The sequence below is a fragment of the Centroberyx affinis genome, unplaced genomic scaffold (genome assembly GCF_046629955.1).
Source record: "Centroberyx affinis isolate AG114_WGS23_722 - 3 ecotype Tasmania unplaced genomic scaffold, CSIRO-AGI_Caff_v1 ptg004233l_1, whole genome shotgun sequence".
NCBI classification, from domain to species: domain Eukaryota; kingdom Metazoa; phylum Chordata; class Actinopteri; order Beryciformes; family Berycidae; genus Centroberyx; species Centroberyx affinis.
In genome coordinates, this window is record NW_027281973.1 from 19,412 (window position 1) to 44,816 (window position 25,405).

The 25,405-nt window shown below is 41.1% G+C and overlaps 2 protein-coding genes across 2 annotated transcripts in view; both read left to right on the forward strand.

Annotated features, from left to right (window-relative positions):
- Positions 1-25,405, forward strand: part of LOC139664339 (NACHT, LRR and PYD domains-containing protein 3-like) — a 76,220-nt gene that overhangs the window by 2,651 nt on the left and 48,164 nt on the right. The window lies entirely within an intron of this gene.
- On the forward strand, positions 114-20,880 carry LOC139664340 (NACHT, LRR and PYD domains-containing protein 12-like). Its single transcript, XM_071543132.1, has 9 exons — positions 114-135; positions 4,937-6,776; positions 6,886-7,059; positions 12,378-12,551; positions 13,136-13,309; positions 15,209-15,382; positions 15,844-16,017; positions 16,220-16,266; positions 19,881-20,880. Exons 1-9 carry the CDS (start codon positions 114-116, stop codon positions 20,420-20,422), a joined length of 3,321 nt encoding a protein of 1,106 aa, XP_071399233.1. The 3' UTR covers positions 20,423-20,880.

Here is a 25,405-nt window from a genome sequence, read left to right on the forward strand (position 1 = left end):
TTACCTTTTGTGATCTGGCTGACAAAGTACTTTTACAAGATTATAACAATGGTATCGATCTGATGTGTTGTGATGTGATGTAATGTGATGTGATGTGATTAGATTCATTTTTAATGATCCCAGTGGAGCAATTGCATAATTGTCCTTAGAGTTGAAAATATTGTTGAACTTTACCAGGGAGCAACGATGACGGCGGATAAAGAGAAACTTTTGGAAACACTGGAGGATTTGAGAGATGAAGAGTTCAAGAGCTTCAAGTGGTTCCTGCCGCAGGCTGAGATCCCAAAAGGTTTCCCAGCCATCCCAAAGAGCCGACTGGAGAAGGCAAACAGGCAGGACACAGTGGATCAGATGGTGCAGACCTACAACCAACACTCTCTGGAGGTGACCAAGAAGGTTTTGATGAAGATCAACAGGAATGATCTAGAGCAGAGTTTGTCAAACAGCAGCTCAGGACCCAAAGGTAAGTCATGGGGAGATAAAAATACGAACATATAAAAAACAGAAATGACACAGATGACGCACAGACTTGTAATTAAACACTGGTAGCACTTTACTCAAATATCAGGTAACAGAAGGAAGATGAATAAAGTGTCATTTGTCTATTTGGTCTATCTCTACAGACTATGTAACCCTAACCCTATCTCTAACATTAACCCCGACCCTAAGATTAACCCAAGCCTCTACACAGACTTCACACAATTATCACTTTCTCAGCCTGTTTTATCTGTTTTTTCCTTTGTTTTTGTTTGTTTTTTACTTCTGCTCTGCTGTTATTCTGCATTCAGACAGTAGATGTGTGAGGAGAGGCAGGCTGCCTTTTGAGTCTCTGTGTTTATTTTGAGTTTTATGTTATGCAGCAAAAAGGCAAGTCTCATTGTGTTGTGATTGTATCACACTTTATTGATCCCCAGGGGTTCAGGTACAGGGTAATGCTGCTGAATTTAGCTGTTTGTATTATTTAAGAGCATGAATGGGTATAATTTGACCTTTAAAACACATTAAAAGTATTTACTGCCATTTAGTTTTGTGGAGCAGAATTGACTCCCATTCATTCTGACTGTGACTCTGGTCCCATTTATCAAGTGCTGTAGAGACAGAGAAAAGGTTTTGAGCTCAATCAGACCCACAAGGCCTCAGAGGGCAGTCAACCCAGGACCAGGACCAGCAGACCTCAGTCAAGGACGAGACAGAGAGACAGACAGCAGGTCAATGGTTCAGGTTTAAATAAACAGGAACACATGTATGGGTCTGCACAGAGGAAGACGGTTTGTGTCAAAATGAAAACTAAACATGATGAATGTTCACTTCCTTCAGTCCTTCAGTATTTATGTAAAGAGTTGTGGGATGAATAGGAGATATTGGCTGGTTGGCTAGTGTTAAATTCAAGCCCTTTTAAAGTTCCTCTCTCTCTCTCTGTCTCTCTCTCTCTCTTTCCCTCCCTCTCTCTCTCTCTCTTTCTTTCTCTGTCTCTCTCTCTCAGTGGATGTCGGTGATGTCGGGGAGACTTCAGAGAACAGAGGATCTTCCTCCATTCAACCACAGTCTGCTCCTCTTCCTCACCTTCCCACTGACAGCAGTCAGACTGAAGGTAAAGCTATTCTCTGGCTCGTCCTGGCTGCCATGTTGGTCTTGTCACTGCCCATTTAGTTTGGCTGTTAAAACGATTAAGGATTTAGTAAATATTTTTCTTTTACTTGATGTCACAGCTCCTGGAGCCGTATTCACAAACATTGTGAGAATCTTCTCAGAGTCTTAACTTCGCCTAAAACTTCCTAGCAAGGAGTTCTAGCTTAGGAGCGATTTAGGAAAGTTCTCAGAGCGACTCTGAGCGAGGAATGGACAGAACTGTTTAAAATAAACTGCATCACAAGTGGTTTTCACACAGCGCTTATCCCAGGGCTAAGAAACGATTCACACAGGCAAATTCCAAAGTGGGATAACCCCGACTTTAGCCCAGGGCAGCTGGCCCTGCTCTGGAGCAGGTTAACCCCAGAGAATCGTTCAGTCAGCACCAATCAGCACCTACTGTATGTTTTTGACCATTTCCTTCACTCCCATTGATCCATGGACTTGATACACGTTGAAGAACGTTTCTTTGGATCATGGATGAGGCGGACTGATGGCGTTCAGCTCGGAGTGTCATATCCAGAGAACTGAAGGGATCTGCAATTTTCAGCCAAAAACGTGAAAAGGAGTTCTGTGAATCTGCACTCGATTGCTGTTCCTCAACGACCAGGATGTGTGTCTCAGTAAACTGAAATTGAATTGCAAGAACCTAATTTGAATTGTGAGAACTGAATACTGTTTCAGAGCAAATTAACTCAATTTCATAATATTACATTCAGTTTCAAGTTTATTGGAATTCAGTTTCAAACTAATAAATTAAATTTCAAATGATGCTATTCACATTCAGTTTTTCAATGCAATTATTCAAGTTAAACAATACAAATTCAAATTATGTGATTTAAATTCAGTTTTTTAATGCAATTATTCAAGTTGAGCAATTCAATTTCAGTTTCTAGTGACACATATTTCTGCCCATACAGACATCCCACCCTAGAAAAACTGATTTCAGGGAGGTGTGTGACTGACCTGAGAATATGCGGCGAGTGCAGGGTTAGTGTTGCCTGGTGTCCAGCCTCCATCAGTCACAGTCTTTAGCACGTTTTGCTATGCCATGTGATTCATGGGGGCTGGACGGGGTCAGTGGTTCAAGGCAGGCTTTCTTCTCTAGTCTGTCTAGTATATACGGGAGACTCCTCGAGCTTCAGGGAGAGGTGGGATGTCTGTAACCCTGTTCACACAGCCAACAGAGAACCCTGGTTTTCAACGATTTTCTGGGGTTAACCCTGAAAAGTCAGGGTTAACCTGCTCCGGAGCAGGGCCAGCTGCCCTGGGCTAAAGTCGGGGTTATCCCACTTTGGAATTTGCCTGTGTGAATCGTTTCTTAGCCCCGGACTTTAGCCGTAGGCCTGTGTTTTTTGTGCAAGTATTTCAGTACACCATTAAGTACAAAGGAAAACACAGGTGAAAGTTACATCTCGAATAATATTATGTCTAGGGTAAAACGTAGGCTACTTGCTTTCTCTCTCCTAGTTATACCATGAAAATGTATCTTATCAATAGTATGTGAGAGAATTACAATCAACCTGCTATGAGTTAAACCATCAATTAAAGGAATAGTTTGGTATTTTGAACCCTGGGCCCACATATCATGTTTTCGGTCATAATCACTATTAGTACAAACCATACCTTCACTAGACGCCTGCTCCATCTGTCCGGTAACATCCGGTTTCCCCCTCCGACTCTACTGCAATAGAAACCTAGGGGTATATGCCACAGTCTTTGAAAACTATGATAAATGTTGTTTTGCAAAACACAACGCTCACAGTATAATCTCAGTATGTTATCTGGAAAGAATTGTAAAAAACCGGGCTTTCTGTCAGCAGTTATTTTTGGATTCTTCTGGCTCTGTGGAGCTTCCACCGGCTGAGAAGGCAGTGCGTCTTTGAGAAAAAATTATTAAAAGAAATAATTAAAAGAATTATTTCTCAAAAAAATTGTGGATTGATATGAACTCAAAATGAAATATGCATTTAGAAAAAAATAAATAAATAAATAAAAATACACATTCCCAAGTCTGGCTGTAAGACAAGGGTATTACAATAGTATTAATGGTGTAATAGTTAGCTTTGTTGAGTGGGAGATGTGAGTGCATCTCTAATGAGATCAGCAACAAACATCATCCTGCAGGATCTAACCTGTAGCTTTATTATCTCACTGTCATTCAGCGTTTGGAGAACATTTCTCCTCTTCTGTGTCTTTCAGCCATTTTCTCCTCTGCTTAAGAAACTCCTCAGCTCCTAAAAGTCCTCCTCTCTACTCTGAACAGTTTTTCACCTTAGCAGCTCTCTTAAGGGCTAAGATGCTTCTTGAATAGCTTTTATCTTTACTAGGATTTAATCTTATTTTAATTCTAAGACTAACAAGCGCAAATTCGCAATAGGTGTGACCACGTACGCGCATGCATACACACGTGGGGAGATTGTTTTTTTGGACCAACCAACCGACCAACCGACTGACAGAGTGAGCTATAGAGCTGCTGGTCGCAGCTAAAAATTCTTAGATTTTCACCATTAGGACGAACTCTTAGTACTAGGAAGCTTTGTGAATACGGCTCCTGAAGTACTGATTCATCTGAGTAACAGGTGCAGAAAGGGGTTTGTGACCTGAGGGTCGGCTGTTCAAATCCCTGAACAACTGAATCTTGCATGAAAAAGTGAATCAGTAATGCTCTCCTCTTCCTTTAACAACTGTTGTCAAGATGCCCTTGAGCAAGGCACTGAACCCCCAACTGCTCCAGTGGAGCTGCTCAGTGGCCACCAGTAGAAGACTGTGGTTGTACTGGGCAGCTCCCAGGTGTAAATGTGTAAATGTGTGATTGTGAAGCTGGGGTGCATCAAAGAGCATGTGTCCTCATCAAAAACTTTCCCTGGAAAATAGAGAGTTAAAAAATGTTGTGAATGAAAGCAACCCATAATTAATTAGCTGCTACACTTGTAATGAAATATCTGAATACTAGAATATTATCCACAGTCTGCTCTGCCTGATATCACAACCGACCTGTTCCACTAAGGCTGCATGTCATCAGGAAGCCTCTCTTCACAATGTTGCCTTCCTTTTTTGTTATTTTAAAAGGACATGTAAGAACATGTTTGTTATTCTCAGAGCACCAACTTTTAGCAAAAAAAAACCCACTGAGCTTCAAATTAGTTTTTATTTGTCTCACAAGTATCTGTTTAGTGCTACCTGCAAAAGTATACATATAGTACAGTAAGTATACATATATATAATACATTTAATTGTAGTTTAGTTTTTATGGATGTTACTTTGTTCTACACAGATTTGCTTCTGAGAACAACAGAGCCTCCACGACTCATCACATGGTACCAACAAAACCTCCAACCTAACCTCCAGGACAGGTTTATGTGTAAACAAGAAGGATGGTTAGAGAGGAAGGATCAGAAACATCTTGATGATATCTACACAGAGGTCTACATCACAGACGGGGGTGACATACACATCAACAGGCAGCATGAGGTCAGGCAGATTGAGATGGCATCAAAAAAGCCAGCGGACACAGAGGAATCAATCAAACCCAGCGACATCTTCAAACCTTCTGGAAAGCACAGATCCATAAGAACAGTACTGACCATTGGGATTGCAGGAATTGGCAAAACATTCCTTGTGCACAAGTTCATTCTGGACTGGACTGAAGAGAGAGCCAATCAAGATGTTCATCTCATATTCCCCTTCACCTTCCGCCAGCTGAATTTACTGAAGGGAGAAAGGTTTCGATTTGCAGAACTAATTCACAGATGTATCTGGGAAACCAAAGACATCGAGGAGGAGGCTCTTAATGAAATCTTCACAGAACTACAGATGTCAGGAAACAGAAACTATGAAAAGAGTAAATTCAAACTTCTGTTTGTGTTGGACGGACTGGATGAGAGCCGCCTTCAACTAGACTTCACTGCCAATGAAAAGTGCTCTATTGATGTGACAGAGTCAACCAGAGTAGAAGTACTGCTGACAAATCTCATCGAGGGGAAACTGCTTCCCTCTGCTCGCCTCTGGATCACCACACGACCTGCAGCAGCCACTCAGATCCCTGGAGACTTTGTTGACATGGTGACAGAGGTGAGAGGCTTCACTGACCCACAGAAGGAGGAGTACTTCAGGAAGAGATTCAGAGATGAGGAGCAGGCCAGCAGAATCATCTCCCACATCAAGACTTCACAAAGCCTCCACATCATGTGCCACATCCCAGTCTTCTGTTGGGTCACTGCTACAGTTCTGGAGGATCTGTTGAAAACCAGTGAGAGAGAAGACCTGCCCAAGACCCTGACTGAGATGTACACAAAGTTCCTGGTGTTTCAGATCGATCAGACGAAAAAGAAGTATGGCGCAGAAAACTGCATACAGTACATTCAGTCACTTGCAAAACTGGCTTTTGACCAGCTGGAGGAAGGCAACCTGATCTTCTATGAGAAGGACCTAAAAAAGAGTGGCATTCATTTCAATGAAGCCTCACAGTATTCAGGAGTGTTCACACAGATCTTTAAAGAGCAGGATGGGCCGAAGGACAAGGACAAGGACAACGACAAGATGTTCAGCTTTGTCCATCTGAGCATTCAGGAGTTTCTGGCTGCTGTTCATGTGGTCCTGTCACTCATCAACAGCAAGAAGAATGTAATGTCCATACCACAACTGACATTAAAAAATCTGTGGATGTTTTTCAGCAAAACATCTGTAAAAAAGTTCCACAGGATTGCTATTGACAAGGCCTTACAAAGTCCAAATGGACACCTGGACTTGTTCTTACGCTTCCTCCTTGGCCTTTCACTGGAGACTAATCAGACTCTCTTACGAGGCCTGCTGACACAGACAGGAAGTAGCTCACAGACCAATCAGGAAACAGTCCAGTACATCAAGAAGAAGATCAGGAAGAATCCGTCTCCAGAGAGAAGCATCAATCTGTTCCACTGTCTGAATGAGCTGAATGACTGTTCTCTAGTTGAGGAGATCCAACAGTACCTGAGATCAGGAAGTCTCTCTACAGTCGAACTCTCCCCTGCTCAGTGGTCGGCTCTGGTCTTCATCTTACTGTCATCAGAAGAGAAGCTGGATGTGTTTGACCTGAAGAAATACTCTGCTTCAGAGGAGGCTCTTCTGAGGCTGCTGCCAGTGGTCAAAGCCTCCAATAAAGCTCTGTAGGTGAAAAGATAACTGGATATATTAACTTTATTAAAATGTGATGTGAGTACAAAATGGAAAACATTTTAAAGTTGTTGTTTGTCTTCATCACTAATTCTCCTTCAGGCTGAGTGTCTGTCAGCTGTCAGAGAGAAGCTGTGAAGCTCTGGCCTCAGTTCTCAGCTCCCAGTCCTCTAGTCTGAGAGAGCTGGACCTGAGTAACAACGACCTGCAGGATTCAGGAGTGAAGCTGCTCTCTGCTGGACTGGGGAGTCCACACTGTAGACTGGAGACTCTCAGGTAAGGATTCCTTTCATCACACAGCATGTCTCAGAAGACTTTACAGAGAATGAGCCTCCATAGATCTAACTACTGAACAATCATCACAAAACAAAATGATGCAATACAGTATGCAACAAAATAAAACACAAGGAAACAAAACAAAGCACAGGACACAAAACAGCATGTTGGAGAAACAGAACAGGTCAACCTAACCTACGTAACAATGGAAGGGCCAATACCAAACAGACAGAGAGTGTAATGATGCAGACAGACCAACAGGCAGCGCTACACTGGGTTCCCAATGTGCGGTTCCTATATTAATGATGTCTGAACTAAAGTAAGAGAATAATACTGTGTTGGTCCTGAACTGGACTGGCTGGGGTTGGCTGAATGGCAGTAAGAACGGAGAAGTTTTGAGTTTGTCTTTGAATACTTCCAAAGAAGTAGCCTCCCTAATCACAAGAGGAAGTTGATTCCAGAGATAAGGAGTTTGGTAGGAAAACTCACTGCCGATCTCTTCTTGATTCTCAGGACAGTAAGGTAACCAGCATCCTGCGATCGGAGGGAACGAGGGGAACATGAGGGACAATGAGGTTGGATAAATATGACGGCATAAGTAGGGTTTTCACAATACTAGAATTTCTAACTTTGATACAATACCCAGGAAAATATCGATATGCGATACCATTTTTGATACCACAGGGGAAAAAAATGAATTTTCAATCAATTTTTTTTTTTTTATATTGTTTTCATGTTAAAATATAATTTTATCATGAAACGCGAGCAGTGGAGCATCTTTCAGTGCTGGTAAAGGAATCATTCCTTCGATGGCTGACGGCTGTAGCGGAGCAGGGCCGTTACCCAGCTGGTGATTCATTGCATTTCCATAACAATTAGCTAACAGACAGAGGATAGACAGAGTATCACTGCTTTCAAAATAAAAGCTGGTAACACTTTATTTGAAGGGGGGTTAATAAGGCTGACATAACACTCTCATAACTGTCATGACAACTGACGAACATTAATTAAACTTTATGAATGTTTACGACTGTTGTCATTAAGTGTCATTCGGATGATAATGACACTTTCAATGCAAAGTTGACACTGTTCTAGATGTCTCTGTCATGACAACTGGACATTAACCGAAGGGACATAACCTGTCATTAACATGTCATGACAGACTTCACTATCAAACACAAATAAACCCTTTGGTTGTATGTGTTAACATTACATTAAACTGTCGTATGTGGTTGTCTTTGACCATGGCTGTCAGAGACCGTCATAATAATAATAATAATAATAATGATAATAATAATAATAATAATAATAATAATAATAATAATAAACTTTATTTATATAGCACCTTTCTTAACAAGGTTACAAGGTGCTTTACAATAAAATAATTAGAAAAAATAAAATAAAAACAGTAAAACGTTGGATATAGAAAAGGAATATAAAAAAGATAAGCGCAAGCAGTACAATTACTCAAGAGAAGGAACTAAACCATACATATACAGAAACCAGAGAAACCATACACAACATGATATTTAAAGGACATTTTGTTTAAATATGATGTAAGAAGATTAAAATAATGCACTAAATGAACAGAAAAAATAGAATACATTAAGATGTTAAAAATGCCTTTTTATAAAAATATGTTTTTAAAAGAGATTTAAAAGAAGAAACTGTATTGGCTAACCTAAGACCCTCAGGCAGGCTATTCCAAAGCCTTGGTGCTCTGATAGTAAAAGCTCGATCACCTTTGTCTGTCATCAGCTCGTTGCCTTGTGTCCTTGTTCTGCCTTCTCCTGCCTGTCATCAACCTATCACCTCCCGGACTCTCCCCTGCCAGCCAGCTGTCCCTCATGTGCAATCAGTCTGTGTGTATATCTTGTCTTGGTTCTTTGTAGTCTTTGTCAGTTCGTCTGTTTTGTTACCTGCTCTGTTCCTGTGGAGATCTTCTTGCCTTGTTGCCGGCCAGGTTGGGGTTTTTTGTCTTCCTTTGTTTTGCCAGCCTGTTACGTTTTTTGCTTTTGGATTTCCTGAGTTGTACTCTGCCTTGGTTCTTTATTAAAGCTTCTAGCTCCAGAAAAGCTTTCTGCCTCTGCCTCTCTGCATTTGGGTCCTAGCCCCTGCCCCCTTGACAGTACGAACTGACCAGTATGGACCCAGCAGACACACCCTCTCCCTCTGCAACTGGATTACAGACCATTTCCCTGTTTGCCTACTTTGCCCATCAAGCAGCCTTGTCTGCTAGCAACCGGCCAGCTAGCTTCCAGCCTGCATCTCGCCATGTGACTCAGCCTGCTTCCCGGCATGCTAGCAACTGGCCAGCTAGCCTCCAGCCCAGTTTGGTGGTTTTGGGCCTGCTAGCCACCAGCCCAAGCCTACGCCGCAGCAGCAGCCTAGCTACCAGCCCAAGCCCCAGCAGCAGCCGAGCTACCAGCCCAAGTCCCAGTCTGCTAGCTCCCGGCTTGCTAGCCTCCAACCTGCCAGCTTTCAGCCTGTACTCGGTCTGCTAGCCTTCAGCCTGCACCCCGGACTGCTCGCAACCAGCCTGCACTCCAGTCGGTTAGGCTCGGGGTTATGAGCCTGCAATCTGCCTGTCCTGAGCCGGCTAGCCCGCTACCTGCCTGTCCTGATCTGGCATTCCCTGAACCCCAGGAGTCTACTATGGAGCAGTGTTGCCACCATGACGTCCAGCGGTCACCCTATGAAGGGACTCGCTTAGCCATTTCACGGGGAACCGCAGAATCTCCAGAAGGAGGCGAAGTCCCCATGGCTCCTGACGCCACTGGCTCTCTCAGCAGTCCAGTACCACAGAGTCCCCACTGCCCAGTGCCACAGAGTCTCTGCTGCCCAGCACAGGGGCTGTCTTCTGCAGCTGTCTTCTGTTCCTGAGCCGCAGCTGTCTCCTGTTGAGTTGTGGCGGTCTCCTGTTCCTGCACCGCGGAGGCTCCCAGTCCCTGCTGGGCCGCAGCAATCTCCTGTCCCTGCTAGGTCACAGCAAACTCCTGTTCCTGCGCCGCAAAAACTCCCAGTCTCCGAGCTGCGGTTATCTCCTGTTCCTGCGCTGCAAAAGCCTTCTGTTCCCGGGCTGCAGCTGTCTCCCGTTCCTGAGCTGCAAAAGCCTTCTGTTCCTGTGCTGTTAAAGCCTTCTGTACCTGGGCTGCAACTGTCTCCTGTTCCTGTGTTGCAGCAATCCGCTGAGCCTGAGTTGCAGCAAACTTCAGTTCCTGTTCTGCTGCAGTCTCCCGTGGCTGTGTTTGAGCAACCCCCTGTTTTCCTGGCTTCACCAGCTCACCTGCCGGGCTCCCAGCTGACACAACATGCTCTGCAGCCAGATCCCCAGTTGTTGGCTGTGTCTGCCGATGCCCTGCCATTCCCCGTCGGTCTCCAACGGCCGTTGCAGGACTCCGGTCCGGCATTCCAGTCTCCGGTCAACTCCAGTGACTCTAGTGATTCCAGTGACTCTGGTGGCTCCAGTGACACCGACAATTCCTGTAACTTCAGTGTCTCCAGTGTCCTCAGTGACTCCTGTAACACCAGTGCCGGTCCTGCACTCCAGCCGCTAGACTCCAGTCCTGCACCCTAGCAGCCGGACTCCGGTCCTGCACACATGAGGACTCCAGAACCATTTTACATTGGAATTTTCAATTTCACTGAAAATAATGTTCTGGATTTTCCAGAATGTGTTTTGTCCTGATCCAAATTCATACACAGCCATGAACCTGGAGGACTGAGAGAAGATCCTCCATGCTTTGACCTCATGTCATTTATATTACTGCACCACTCTCTTCCTGTCTCAGTCAAGATTCACTGTCACATCTCCAGCTTATTCAGATCATATATCCCAGATTTAGCATATTTCCACTGTTTACCTGCTGATGAAGAATTAATATTAAGATTTCACAGAGTTTGACTAGTTTTGGCTCTGAGTTACACAACAGAACTCTTAGTTCTGTCTGAGCTGGAGAGCAAGCTGAGCTCTTCAGGTCCTTCTGACTGACACTCAGTCTAAATTCCAGACTAAAGGTGAAAACACTTTTGCCATCACGGCCTCTAGACTGTGGAATGCTTTCCTGAGGGACTTGGACTGGCAAATTCACTATCATCTTTTAAAACACTTTAAACTTGCACTAAGTGATTTCAGACCCTGTAACCAATCCTGAAACTAACGTGTGCTATGTGGAGATTTCCGTGAGACGTAATGATATAAACCAGTAGCCACACACGCGGGCCAGCTGTGTTGTTGTTTTCACCTCTTTTCTAAAGCTTGTTCGGTCAAGTTCGGATCGAATAGTATCTTTTCCTTTTTTTAAAACTAGCTTGTCTCCTCTCTCGCTGTATGAAAGCGGCGCTCTCCCCCTCCCATTGCTGAAAAAAAGTCTCGTAATGTTGGAATCGATGAAGCGAGCGAAGGAAACGTTTTCAACTAGTAAACTTGCTACCTGCCTCTTCACTTCTCATTGTAGGTCATGTGACCTTCAGCGGAAGAAAAATCTGGCAAAATGAGACATTTAACCATAGGTACATTTGTTTTAGCCATTAGCCTTTATGCACGGTTTGTCCTTAAGGGTTTCTGTAGCACAGCAGGTTTGCTGTGTGTTTACAAAATGTGTTGCAGTTTCTGTCTCCCTCTAGTGGTCGGAAAATCGCTTAGTGTAGCTTTAAATCTGCTTCATATATCTTGTCATTCTTCTTAATGGCTTTCTGTAAAGCATAACATAGAGGTGAACAATTAACCGGAAAAAAAATGCAATATGAACTTCTGCAGTTTCCAAATCACAGAGGCTGCAGTTGATTGCTTAAGAGAGAGAAGCGTCCAAAATGGATTTCTCAACAAGATATCTTGGGTAATATTGAATGACTCCATGAATCAAGTACAGTATTGATGAAAACCTTTCATCAGACTCAATCTCAGTAAATCCTGCACACTGACAATTTTACATTTCTAAAAAAACAAGAAAAACTTGGGATGATATTGAATCGCAGTTGAAATGACGATTGCAATCAGAATTTTTGTCAATATCGTTCAGCCCTATAACATAGCTTAGACCATTTGGTGGATGTATTGATCCAAATCACCTTGCAGCAGCATGTGTGAATACAGTTTTAACATGGGTGAACCCAGTGGGAATCAAACCAGCATCTCTGGCATTGTTAGTGCTGCACTCAGTTCAATGAACTACAGCACCATGCAAACAACACTGTGAACTCTGCTTTTAGATAAGGGAAACATCAATCAACAGTAATTATTTGAAAGAAAAATTACAGACAACAATGACATTAAAATATAAGAGAATAATATTTTCATATGTTTTCATGTCCTTCAGGCTGAGTGGCTGTCAGCTGTCAGAGAGAAGCTGTGAAGCTCTGGCCTCAGTTCTCAGCTCCCAGTCCTCTAGTCTGAGAGAGCTGGACCTGAGTAACAATGACCTGCAGGATTCAGGAGTGAAGCTGCTCTCTGCTGGACTGGGGAGTCCACACTGTAGACTGGAGACTCTCAGGTAAGATACATTCAGTTTTCCTCAATTGATTTGACAGATTTCTCTAAACTAAAGTCCCTGCTCTCAAAACTCTCTCAGGTCAGTATTCCTGAATCTTTCCATGGGAGACTCTGCAGGTTTTACATCAGGACTCCAGAACCATTTTACATTGGAATTTTCAATTTCACTGAAAATAATGTTTTGGATTTTCCAGAATGTGTTTTGTCCTGATCCAAATTCATACACAGCCATGAACCTGGAGGACTGAGAGAAGATCCTCCATGCTTTGATCTCATGTCATTTATATTACGGCACCTCTCTCTTCCTGTCTCAGTCAAGATTCACTGTCACATCTCCAGCTTATTCAGATCATATATCCCAGATTTAGCATATTTCCACTGTTTACCAGCATCTCTGGCATTGTTAGTGCTGCACTCAGTTCAATGAACTACAGCACCATGCAAACAACACTGTGAACTCTGCTTTTAGATAAGGGAAACACCAATCAACATTATCAACAGTAATTATTTGAAAGTAAAATCACGGACAACATTGACATTAAAATATAAGAGAATAATATATTCATATGTTTGTATGTCCTTCAGGCTGAGTGGCTGTCAGCTGTCAGAGAGAAGCTGTGAAGCTCTGGCCTCAGTTCTCAGCTCCCAGTCCTCTAGTCTGAGAGAGCTGGACCTGAGTAACAATGACCTGCAGGATTCAGGAGTGAAGCTGCTCTCTGCTGGACTGGGGAGTCCACACTGTAGACTGGAGACTCTCAGGTAAGATACATTCACAGTTTTCCTCAATTGATTTGACACATTTCTCCAAACTAAGGTCTCTGCTCTCAAAACTCTCTCAGGTCAGTATTCCTGAATCTGGAAAGGGAGACTCTGCAGGTTTTACATCAGGAATCCAGAACCATTTTACATTGGCATTTTCAATTTCACTGAAAATAATGTTCTGGATTTTCCAGAATATGTTTTGTCCTGATCCAAATTCATACACAGCCATGAACCTGGAGGACTGAGAGAAGATCCTCCATGCTTTGATCTCATGTCATTTATATTACTGCACCTCTCTCTTCCTGTCTCAGTCAAGATTCACTGTCACATCTCCAGCTTATTCAGAATAGAGCAGCTAGGACTTTAACTAGTGTGAAACAGAGATCATGTATCCCAGATTTAGCATATTTCCACTGTTTACCTGCTGATGAAGAATTAATATTAAGATTTCACAGAGTTTGACTAGTTTTGGCCCTGAGTTACACTGCAGAACTCTTAGTTCTGTCTGAGCTGGAGAGCAAGCTGAGATCTTCAGGTTCTTCTGACTGACATTCAGTCTAAACTCCAGACTAAAGGTGAAAACACTTTTGCCATCAGGGCCTCTAGACTGTGGAATGCTTTCCTGAGGGACTTGGACTGGCAAATTCACTATCATCTTTTAAACCACTTTAAACTTGCACTAAGTGATTTCAGACCCTGTAACCAATCCTGAAACTAATGTGTGCTATGTGGAGATTTCCGTGAGACGTAATGATATAAACCAGTAGCCACACACGCGGGCCAGCTGTGTTGTTGTTTTCACCTCTTTTCTAAAGCTTGTTGTCAAGTTCAGACCAAACAGTATCTTTTCCTTTTTTTAAAACTAGCTTGTCTCCTCTCTCGCTGTATGAAAGCGGTGCTCTCCCCCTCCCATCCCTGAAAAAAAGTCTTGTAATGTTGGAATTGATGAAGCGAGCAAGGAAATGTTTTCAACTAGTAAACTTGCTACCTGCCTCTTCACTTGTCATTGTGGGTCATGTGACCTTCAGCGGGAGAAAAATCTGGCAAAGTGAGACTGGTAAACGGCGACATTTCTCCGTAGGTACATTTGTTTTAGCCATTAGCCTTTATGCACGGTTTGTCCTTAAGGGTTTCTGTAGCACAGCAGGTTTGCTGTGTGTTTACAAAATGTGTTGCGGTTTCTGTCTCCCTCTAGTGGTCGGAAAATCGCTTAGTGTAGCTTTAAATCTGCTTCATATATCTTGTCATTCTTCTTAATGGCTTTCTGTAAAGCATAACATAGAGGTGAACAATTAACCGGAAAAAAAATGCAATATGAACTTCTGCAGTTTCCAAATCACAGAGGCTGCAGTTGATTGCTTAAGAGAGAGAAGCGTCCAAAATGGATTTCTCAACAAGATATCTTGGGTAATATTTGGTCCATGACTCAAGTACAGTATTGGTGAAAACCTTTCATCAGACTCAATCTCAGTAAATCATGCACACTGACATCTATTTTTTTAATAAAATCACTTTTATTTAAACAATTTTAAAGTTCTAAAAAACAAGAAAAACTTGCGATGATATTGAATCGCAGTTGAAATGACGATTGCAATCAGAATTTTTGTCAATATCGTTCAGCCCTATAACATAGCATAGACCATTTGGTGGATGTATTGATCCAAATCACCTTGCAGCACCATGTGTGAATACAGTTTTAACATGGGTGAACCCAGTGGGAATCAAACCAGCATCTCTGGCATTGTTAGTGCTGCACTCAGTCCAATGAACTACAACACCATGCAAAGAACACTGTGAACTCTGCTTTTAGATAAGGGAAACATCAATCATCATTATTAGCAGTAATTATTTGAAAGAAAAATTTTCCAAATTTTCGTATCTTTTCTTGTCCTTCAGGCTGAGTGACTGTCAGCTGTCAGAGAGAAGCTGTGAAGCTCTGGCCTCAGTTCTCAGCTCCCAGTCCTCTAGTCTGAGAGAGCTGGACCTGAGTAACAATGACCTGCAGGATTCAGGAGTGAAGCTGCTCTCTGCTGGTCTGGGGAGTCCACACTGTAGACTGGAAACTCTCAGGTCAGGATTCCTCAACCTGGTCAACACATGACCATTTAAATCCTGCTTTACTTACAGAGTAACATCAGTGAATAGATTCCTAACCTGTGGAGGATTTTCTCTGCTCTTATGATTTCTCTCTTTCTGTCCCCTATGAACTGTTTTCTGCTTTCTATCCGGATATTTTATTTTCCTCCTTGCTGTCTGTTGTTGAGACCTAAAATACCAAAAAGAATTTCTAAGATTCTGCATCAAACTGATCCAAGAACTGCCAAACTGACCAAACTGACTTATCTAACATGCATCGTGTTTTAAACAGAAAGTTTACACTGAGAACTTGGCTCTCTTTTCCAGAAAACCAGAAAACTGTTATGTAGAAAAGCAGGCAAAAGTAATTAACTTAACTGTGTGTGTGTGTGTGCGTGTGCGTGTGCGTGTGCGTGTGCGTGTGCGTGTGTGTGTGTGTGTGTGTGTGTGTGCAGGCTGTCAGGCTGTCTGCTCACAGAGGAAGGCTGTGCTTCTCTGGCCTCAGCTCTGAGCTCCAACCCCTCCCATCTGAGAGAGCTGGACCTGAGCTACAATCATCCAGGAGCCTCAGGAGTGAAGCTGCTCTCTGCTGGACTGAAGGATCCACTCTGGAGACTGGACTCTCTCAGGTATGGAGAGGCAATGTCTGCTAGAAGGCTGAGAGTCACACACATTTTCTCTGTCACACTGAGAAGATGAGGAATATTGATTAATGTCTAACAGAGTTATGACTGATGCTGTATGGAAACTCATTCATATTGAAGGTTATTAAATGTCCATGTTTCCATCATCAAAGAGAATCTGCTGGTCTGACTTTGTTTATTCCCCCAGGGTGGACCATGGTGGAGAGCAGAGGTTGAAACCAGGTGTGAGGAAATGTAAGTGTGTATTTAGTTTGATTCATGAAAACAAAGCAACACACATTACACACACACACACTATTTAGATAGAAAGGCCATTTACACAGCAGCATGTGACGTCCATTCATTCACATCCTACTGTGGATGAAGATGATGACATCATGTGGGACTTTCTAAAAGGCTTCATGTGAAAGTGGCTTAACGAGGCAAAAAAATATTTAACATTGATGAAAATATTAGATTTTTTTTCCCCAGATATACGCAGTGGTAGAAAGTAACTAAGTACATTTACTCAAGTACTGTACTTAAGTACAATTTTGAGATACTTGTACTTTACTTGAGTATTTCCATTTGATACTACTTTATACTTCCACTCCACTACATTTCAGTAGTCATTTCATTTTCAGATGGAGATTTGACACAATGGATAATATAACAAGCTTTTAAAATACAACACATTGTTAAAGATTAAACCAGTGGTTTCCAACCTTTTTGGCTTTTGACATCTTACAAAAAGCAGTGTGTAGTCGGGGTCACATTTCAGATGTCTATGAGTTGTTAACAGCTTCACCAAATACTGATTTTTCCCTCTAAACCTCACATGGTTTCTTTCAATAAATGTTCAAATGATCCAATATGTCAGCAAAAATCAAAGATTACAGAAAAAGTCCAATCAGAACTTTGTTTTTTCTTCTTTCCTCTCCCATTAATCATCTCACGACCCCTCAGATTTATCCGGTGACCCTTTGGAGGGGCCCGACCCCTAGGTTTGGAACCACTGGACTAAACTAGCTAACTGTATATAAAGTAGTTCAAACTAGCTCCACCTCCAGCAGCTACAACAGTATCATGCTGCTTACACACTGATGCTTCAGTATTAATAATCTAATGATGTCATATATAATAAAATATCAGTCAGAGGGACCAAACCACAAACCACTGCTGCTAATGCTTATGTACTTTTACTTAAGTAGGATTTTTCATGCAGGACTTTTACTTGTAATGGAGTATTTTTACATTGCTGTATTGGTACTTTTACTTAAGTAAAGGATCAGAGTACTTCTTCCACCACTGGATATACGGCACCATAAGAACTAGTAATGGTGACAAGAAAAAGAAAATTTACATAATTTGATTTTTTTAATGAATTAATATAGTGAAAAAATGACAAAAGAATGTCTAGAAAAAATAGGAAAACATTTAAAAAAAAAATCTTCAAATCATATATCATGCATCAGCAGGAGATACTGTGGTAAAAGTTTGAAGCTAAAGGTAAATCAATAACATGGTCAGAAACTATCACAAGATCCCCAGTGGAAAATGAATGGAAATGAATGAGCTTAATGTGGTTTATTTACCTAAAACTGATGAAGAAGAATCTGGAATAAATAAGGGGGATTTCTTATCCTAATTATTCACTACCATCAAAAGGAAAACACTGGGTATGAACCAGAATACTTGTTATTAAATAATAATGTGGTAAATTGACCTAAAACCATTAAATATGAGAGCTTAATGTGGTTTAATGACCTAAAAGAAAGGTGGAAATGGTGGAAAGGTGGAAACCACTGGGTTGGAACCAGAAACACTGCTCTGTCACATTAAGGCCTTCTGGCCCAAAGTTATGATTTGATTTTTTTATAAAAAGAAAATCTAATAATAAAAATAAATAAATAATAATATTTATAAAATAAAATATTTTTTATTTGTAATTTCATTGACTTGTGCTTCTTCTCATAGCAAGGTCTTATGACCAAGGACATTTCAAATACATTTAATTGCATTCCACCTTACTTTTAGGTCATTAAGCCACATTAAGCTGTCATATTTAATGGTTAAGGTCAATTTACCACATTATTATTTAAATACAAGTATTCTGCTTTATACCCAGTGTTTTCCTTTTGATGGTAGTGAATAATTAGGATAAGGTGTTGGTGCTGTTAAATTAGTTGTGAAATATTTATCTTTTTAATTATGTGTATTAGGGATGTAATGATGTATCGTTGGACGATATTTCGTGATCCAAAAACGTGACGATAGGCATCGTGGAGGTGAAAAATGGTTCGCGATATCAAGTAGCCTACAGCTTATCAATTAGCTGCACCACCAAAATGTAGACTACTCTTTGTTTTCATTTACATACTTTAAACGCCAGAGGGCGGAATCAGCAATCCTAGATCCTACTAGTTTGGTTTGCCTGACTGACGTTGACACCAACGTTTACCAATGTTCACTCGAGACCCGGATGAGCCAGGTGTGTAGCGTGCAACAGGAAATCGAAATACACCCATGACGTTAGGTAACATTATCATCGTTATTTTGAAAGAGACGGAGGTAAATATTGTGAGACATTTTTAAATTTTCTATCCAGTCTGTTTCCTCAACATTGCGGCTGTTCCCATAGATATTAAACGGTTGTTCCTACCAGTTCTGCGGTCTCGGCTCGGCCCAAATGTCGCGGTTGAAAGTATCAAGTCCATGCAGTGGAAAAAGAGAATATGACGCCGCTGTCTGTGGCGGTTTATTAAGATCTTATGGATAAATTGACGCCTCTGGTTACTGGTGTTAGTGGTGTCAAGTAAGCTGAAAACACAGGCAGTGGTAGCCGCCATATTGGTTTGAAGTAAACGTTACTATGGTTACAGAGATTATCCATACAGACACAGTGGTAATCCTATCCCCTCTCTGCTCCAGTGTGACCAGACAGATGCAAAGTCATTCTCATTCATAAATTCGGTTGTCACTACCAAATTCTGGCAGTGTGTGTCAAAGGTGTCAGCTGCTGCCTGAAAATGTTGACATGCTAATTTTATTTTTTTTAAAAACATGTCCTCCTAGGTTAAATCAGTGTCTGAACATATTTGTTGTTTTCATTTAAGTTGAAGTTTTGTGGCCTGCCTGGCCAACCAAGGTGTTTGGAGAATGTTAGATCAACCATGTTCAGACATTTGCACAAATTGTAAAGAGGACATCCTTGTTTAGACATTTTATTTTAATTTACAATTTGTTTCATTTAGACAAGCATCCGCTGTTAAAAGCTGATTTATTTTATTCAACAGATTCCATTATTTGCTTTTTGCACTGAAAAATATATAACAAAGAAAGAAACCATTATAAAATAAACTGTAGGAATAGGTTAAACTTCAAGTTGAAAATATTGTTTTGTTTACATTTTATGTCTAAGCAATAAGCAAAGAATCTTTTACAGTCATTTGTTTCCATTTAAACTTTGTTAAAAATATTGTCATTGTATCGAACCGTGAAGCCTGTACCATGTATCGTACCGAACCGCGAGCTGAGTGTATCGTTACACCCCTGATGTGTGTGTGTGTGTGTGTGTGTGTGTGTGTGTAAAATGTATCTATATTATGATTACTGTTATGTATTTATTTATTATTCCTGTTATCTTTAGTCTCTTTTCATCATATTTTCCAAATTGTTAAACCTCATGTAAGCCCCATCAGAGGTTGGTTGCCTTTTCTTGTAATTTAAATCAATAAATGAATATAAAGTATTCACAAAAATTAAACTGTTCAATAATTAACAATGAAGTTATTAATACAATAACAATAAACACAACAGGTGTATTAGATGATAAACTGCTGCTGTATTGTGTCTTGTTCTCTCATCAGATGCCTGTGAACTCACACTGGACCCAAACACAGCACACAGAAAGCTCTTCCTGTCTGAAGACAACAGAAAGGTGACGAAGGTGGAAGAGGAGCAGCCATATCCTGATCACCCAGAGAGATTTGACTTCTGGCCTCAGCTGCTGTGTAGAAATGGTCTGACTGGTCGCTGTTACTGGGAGGTCGAGAGGAAAGGACTGGTTGATATAGGAGTGACTTACAGAGGAATCAGTAGGAGAGGAGACAGTGATGATTGCAGGCTTGGAGGGAATGAAAAGTCCTGGAGTCTGGACTGCTTTGGTAACAGTTACTCTGTCTGTCACAATAACAGAACAACAGCCATACCTTCCCCCTCCTCCTCTGACTCTGACAGAGTAGCAGTGTATCTGGACTGGCCTGCTGGCTCTCTGTCCTTCTACAGAGTTTCCTCTGTCACACTGATCCACATCCACACCTTCCACTCCACATTCACTGAACCACTCTATCCTGGGTTTGAGTTCTGGTCCTGGTCTGAGTCTGGTTCCTCAGTGTCTCTTGTCAGATAGAGGACGGAGAGAAAAACACACACTGCTGACCAAAGACAGCTGCTGAGATGATAGTTCGCTCTGTACAGGATCACACACACACACACACACACACACACACACACACACACACACACACACACACACACACTTACATCTTAATGTGAGCATAAACGTTTGTATTTTCATATACATTTATGAGTCATTTTACTGTAAAGAACACATTAATCAATCACTGTCAGCAGAATGTTTTCTATATTCAGGGAAACTGAACAGGGTTTTAACACGACTCCGGTACTGGAACATGAATATTTTATTTGGAAAATGAAATGAATGAAATATCAAACCAGACAGAATCAAGTTGTTTATGATGACAGGTTAAAATATCTTTCTTTAGGATCTTTGTTATATTTGGTATTTTATTAATCTCATCATTCCAAGCTTAACATTTTTATGTTTTCTATAATTGTTTCCCAGAATGAAAGGTTAAACACTGTTTTAACTTCTTTTCAAACGTGTTTTTTTATAAATTTGATGTTTAAAATGTAATTAATGTCCTAAAATAAACCAATATATGACTCTGTTGTTGTCTATGTTGTGAGTCCAACAAGTCCCCCAGCCCATACGACCACAAAGGTGGTTTGTTCCTACCCTCTAATACGACCCACAGGAGCGTTTCCAGCGTAATCTCACAAAAATATGTGAAATGAACACAACATCGATGAATTTGAAAACGTTCCTCTGCCACAAATTGAATTACATCCCAACGGTTGGGTAATGGTTACATTTAGGCAATTAAAACCACTTTGGTTAAATTTAGGCAATTAAAACAAGTTTGGTTAAGGTTAGGGTTAAGGTTATGGTAAAGTTTAGGCAACTAAAACAACTTGGTTAAGGTTAGGAAAATGGTTTGGTCACAGTTAAATAAAAAACAATTAAAATGTGACTCACGGTTGTATGTCCTTTGGAAACGCTGGGAATCGAACCCCGATCGCCAACATTGAAGGCAAATGTATACCCCTGTAGCGGCCAATTTTAATGTTTCCACGTGCCGCATGGTTATAGACACCAAACATGTTCTCAACGCGTTTCTTGAATTGATTTACTCACAGTTTGTTGATTCTTGATGATTCGTAATGGTGATGATGAATGAATGGAGTAGCAGGTGAAGTTGCGATGTAAGAAAGAAAAAGGCTTTCCACAAAGTTTAAATAAAAAACTGAAATAGGCCTTTTCAGTATATGATCATGTATAAATCAAATAACACGAAAGGTAACCAAAATAACAAAACAAGGTTACATTATTTCCGATCGTTTACAGTTGAAAACTACTACGCTCTCCGGCATCTTCCACCTGGATCACTTACTGGCAAAGCCCCCGTGATTGCTCACTTCCTATATTTCCTGTTCCGTCTGGTGTAAACAGGGACTCGGCCAGGTGATGCTATTCCTCTACACTATTCAAATAAAAAAGAAAAGAAATGGCTCTAACAATGCCCATCCACCATCTCCAACCACAACACCCTTACTTTCCACCATGCTACTTCAATGTTGAGAGAGAAACTTGACGTGACGTCACGTGACATGGACGCAGACCAACGCAGCACATTGGCGTTATTTACACGACCACTAGACGTTGCTTAACTTTAAGACGTAACTATAGGTCGTAATAAGCCGCTTGTACAAACGACGTATGGGGTCATGTTTTGGGGGAGGACAGTCTCTGTGAGTCTCATGATAAAGGAAAATATGATCTTTGTCATCACTGATTTACTTTGCTAAAATGAAGCAAGATGTCAGAGACAACTGTGACGGCCGTCCTGCTCTGTCTGTCTGTTGTCTGAGTCTCTCCTCAGGTCCCTGGTAGGCGGGGTGACCTGGCCAGTCTCCCAGGGGTATTTAAGACCAGACCGTCCTCTCCCCAGGCAACATGTTTTGTTTTGGGTTGCCTCTGCGGTTGTGTTAACGTTTAGGTTACACCTTTTCACACTACACCTCTGACGCTACTGACTGTAATGATTCACACGTCTCATGAGTTTGGTCTGGGTTTGTTGTTATTTTGTTAATACATTTGTTAACTTTCTTTGTTAAAACCATGCATCTCCCTTTCTTGTCATGGGTTATGAGCTGGGTCATGACACAATCAGCTGCACATATTTATGCTAAGCATGTAGAATTATGAAGGAAAAAAATCTATAGATTCGTCATCTTGCCTATTCCGCTCACACTGTGTGTGTGTCACTGACAGGAGTATGTACACTATCACCCATCAAGCGTATTTTGAGTGAGGACAGGTGGAGAAAGATCAAAAACAAGGTGACATGAGGTTTAAAGGGGGAATCATATGAAAATTATATAAAACTCAAACTTAAAAAATTAGAAACCCTTCCCTGTCCTGTGTGAATCCAGGATGGCTGCTCCTGGAGCTCTGTAGCTGCTGTTTAATGAAATGCTGCCCTCTGCTGGTTAAAGGAGAAAATACATATTACATTTCTACTGGGACAGAGTAGGTTAGGTAGTATGGGCAGAAATTAGTGCCAGCAGAGACTGAATTTGAATTGCATTAATTTGAATTTGTGGTGCTTAAATTGAATCATGGTATGCAAAAAATGAATCTGAATTGTAGAAGTTGAATTTCTATCATCAAAATTGAAACTGAATGTCATCTTTGGAATTTGGTCACTGTCACTTTCAACTCTAAACTTTTATTTCGAACTAGTTTGAGCTAAAAAAAAAAATTCAACCCTCAATACAATGCGTGTACCTTTGTTTCAGTTGTTTTACTCATTTAAGTGCAATAAATAAAAACATGAATTGAAAACATGGTTTGTCAGTACAGAACACGAGTAAACAGGACAGGCTCTGACATCCGGACAGGACGGATCAGTTTCAGAGTAAAAGCCTTAGTGTTTCTGGTCTGAACCAAGTTGTTCAACAGGAAGTGAATCTTTCTTCTGCCCAAACAGAGCATGGCAGAGACGAGGGGGCGATGAAACTCGTCAGCCTGTAGATTTGAATAAGAAACACTATGAAGGTTTTTAAGCTTCACAGCTCGCTCTCTAATGTAAACTAGCTAACGTTAGCCTAGAAAGGAAACAAGCTAGTGGCCGTTACATTACGACCAGACATCAAAGCAGCAAGCCAAGAACAACAAGCTGGAATAGATTAAAATGAAGACAACGATTGCTTTGACTTGAATCATATTAACCAACACTGAATTAATTACACTGAAGCTCCATATAGTGATGTCATCATTTGTAGAACATTTCAGATGAATTCCATTGTGTTGATGGTAGAGTCAATAAAAATATTTATCTTGTTTTCACTTTTCTCAGAGGAGGATGACATGAGGATGACATGGCAAGTCACTGAGTGGAAACCACAACTGAGAAAGACAAAGTCAGCAGGAGAAACCAGGGAACAGCAAGTTGTTTCAACAGTAATGTAAAGGACTTGGTAGATTTTACTGTTACAGAATGTTCTAGTCTTTGTCTGCAGAGACCTGCAGTTAAAACACTGAGTCGGTGACTTGGCTTTGTGTGGTGGGACTGTCTTTTTGTTCTTTATAAAAAAAAATTATCCTGACATCAATAAAGCTAATATGTTCATAGTCCTAAATTATATAAATGAATAGGGTGCATTTACTGAAGGCTGTCCATGGTACTGTCTGAGTTGTTTTTAAACTTGACTGTATTCTTGAAGCATGGATTTTACTGACAAGTAAACTGATAAAATGTTTCTTTGACATATAAGTGTAGAGCTGGAGCGTATGCAGATTCAATAAATTAAAAGTCTCTGGCAAATGTGCAGCATGGGATCCACATGACCTGGAAGTCTCTAATATTTCCTGTTTCTCTTTTGTGTTGTTTTTATTCATACTTCATACTTTTTATTTGGCCTAGCCTATTAGTTTTAGTTTAGTTATTTGTAGCATTTCCTCCTACTTTTCTAATGTTATATTGGCCACGGTTGCCTTTGGTTGAGTCTACATGGTTCTCATTGCTGGAAAGACACTCTGTTGTCCACTTGCAGGAGAGCAGGCTGCCCTCTAATGGTACTGGGTAAACATTACATCACACAACTCTCCTAAGTGTATTCATACCCTGCGTTCCAAATCACATACTTTTTCTTTTTACTACACTACGTACTACATCTGCCCTTAGAAAGTATGTACTGTGCATGTAGTAGGCAGACAATTGGGACATACTATTTCGTCATCACATTGCGTCTTGAACTTTGACCCTCTTGCTTATATATCCGTCGCAGTAATACGGTTGCAGTTTGTTTGTTTTGTTTTTTTCTCTCTCTGGCGCCTCAGCATGCGGCTCAGTCGAAGTGACGTGTCTTCCGCTGCGCAGAGGATTGTGGGTCAGAATAGCCAAAAAAGCATGCTGGCCTGCATACTGCAAAATTCGACCGGATGTAGTAGGGTATCCGGGTATTTTCTGGCATACTGCATTGACATGCATGAATTGGGACATGCTAAATCTTTTTCTGGCATACTAAATAGTATGGAAGTATGGGTATTGGAATGCACCCTATTCTGTTCCATCAGCATACGGCCATCTTGGTAGGAAAATAACAGGTGATTGTAATAAATTAACAGATGATTGCAATCAAATAACAAACACAGCCAATGAGCTGTGTGTATTGTAAAGCGGCATATTGGTAGGAAATGCATGAGACATCATGGGAATACTATGAATACAGAGTGAACGAGAATCATGTGGAGCCAACTCACTCTTTCAACGCTCATTCATCGTTCACCAGAAGTCTTCCCTCTCTCACTCATAATGAGCAAATAAATCCAATGAATGAAAGAGTCAACTGAACAAATCTTTTCACTGAGTGACTCATAAAGAACTAAATCTCATTAAAGAGCTGAACTTTGCATCACTAGTTCAGACTGGCAAACACTAAGGCTTTTACCCTGAAACTGAGCTCCTTCCTGTCTGGAAGTCAGAGCCGTCCTGTCCGCCTCCACAATACTTCCTCCTTTTCTGTA

Coding starts and splice junctions, on each gene's coding strand:
- LOC139664340 (XM_071543132.1), top strand. CDS start 114: ATGATCCCAGTGGAGCAATTGC. Junction 13,310..15,208: donor TGTAGACTGGAGACTCTCAG/GTAAGATACATT, acceptor CTTGTCCTTCAG/GCTGAGTGACTGTCAGCTGT. Junction 16,018..16,219: donor TGGAGACTGGACTCTCTCAG/GTATGGAGAGGC, acceptor TTATTCCCCCAG/GGTGGACCATGGTGGAGAGC.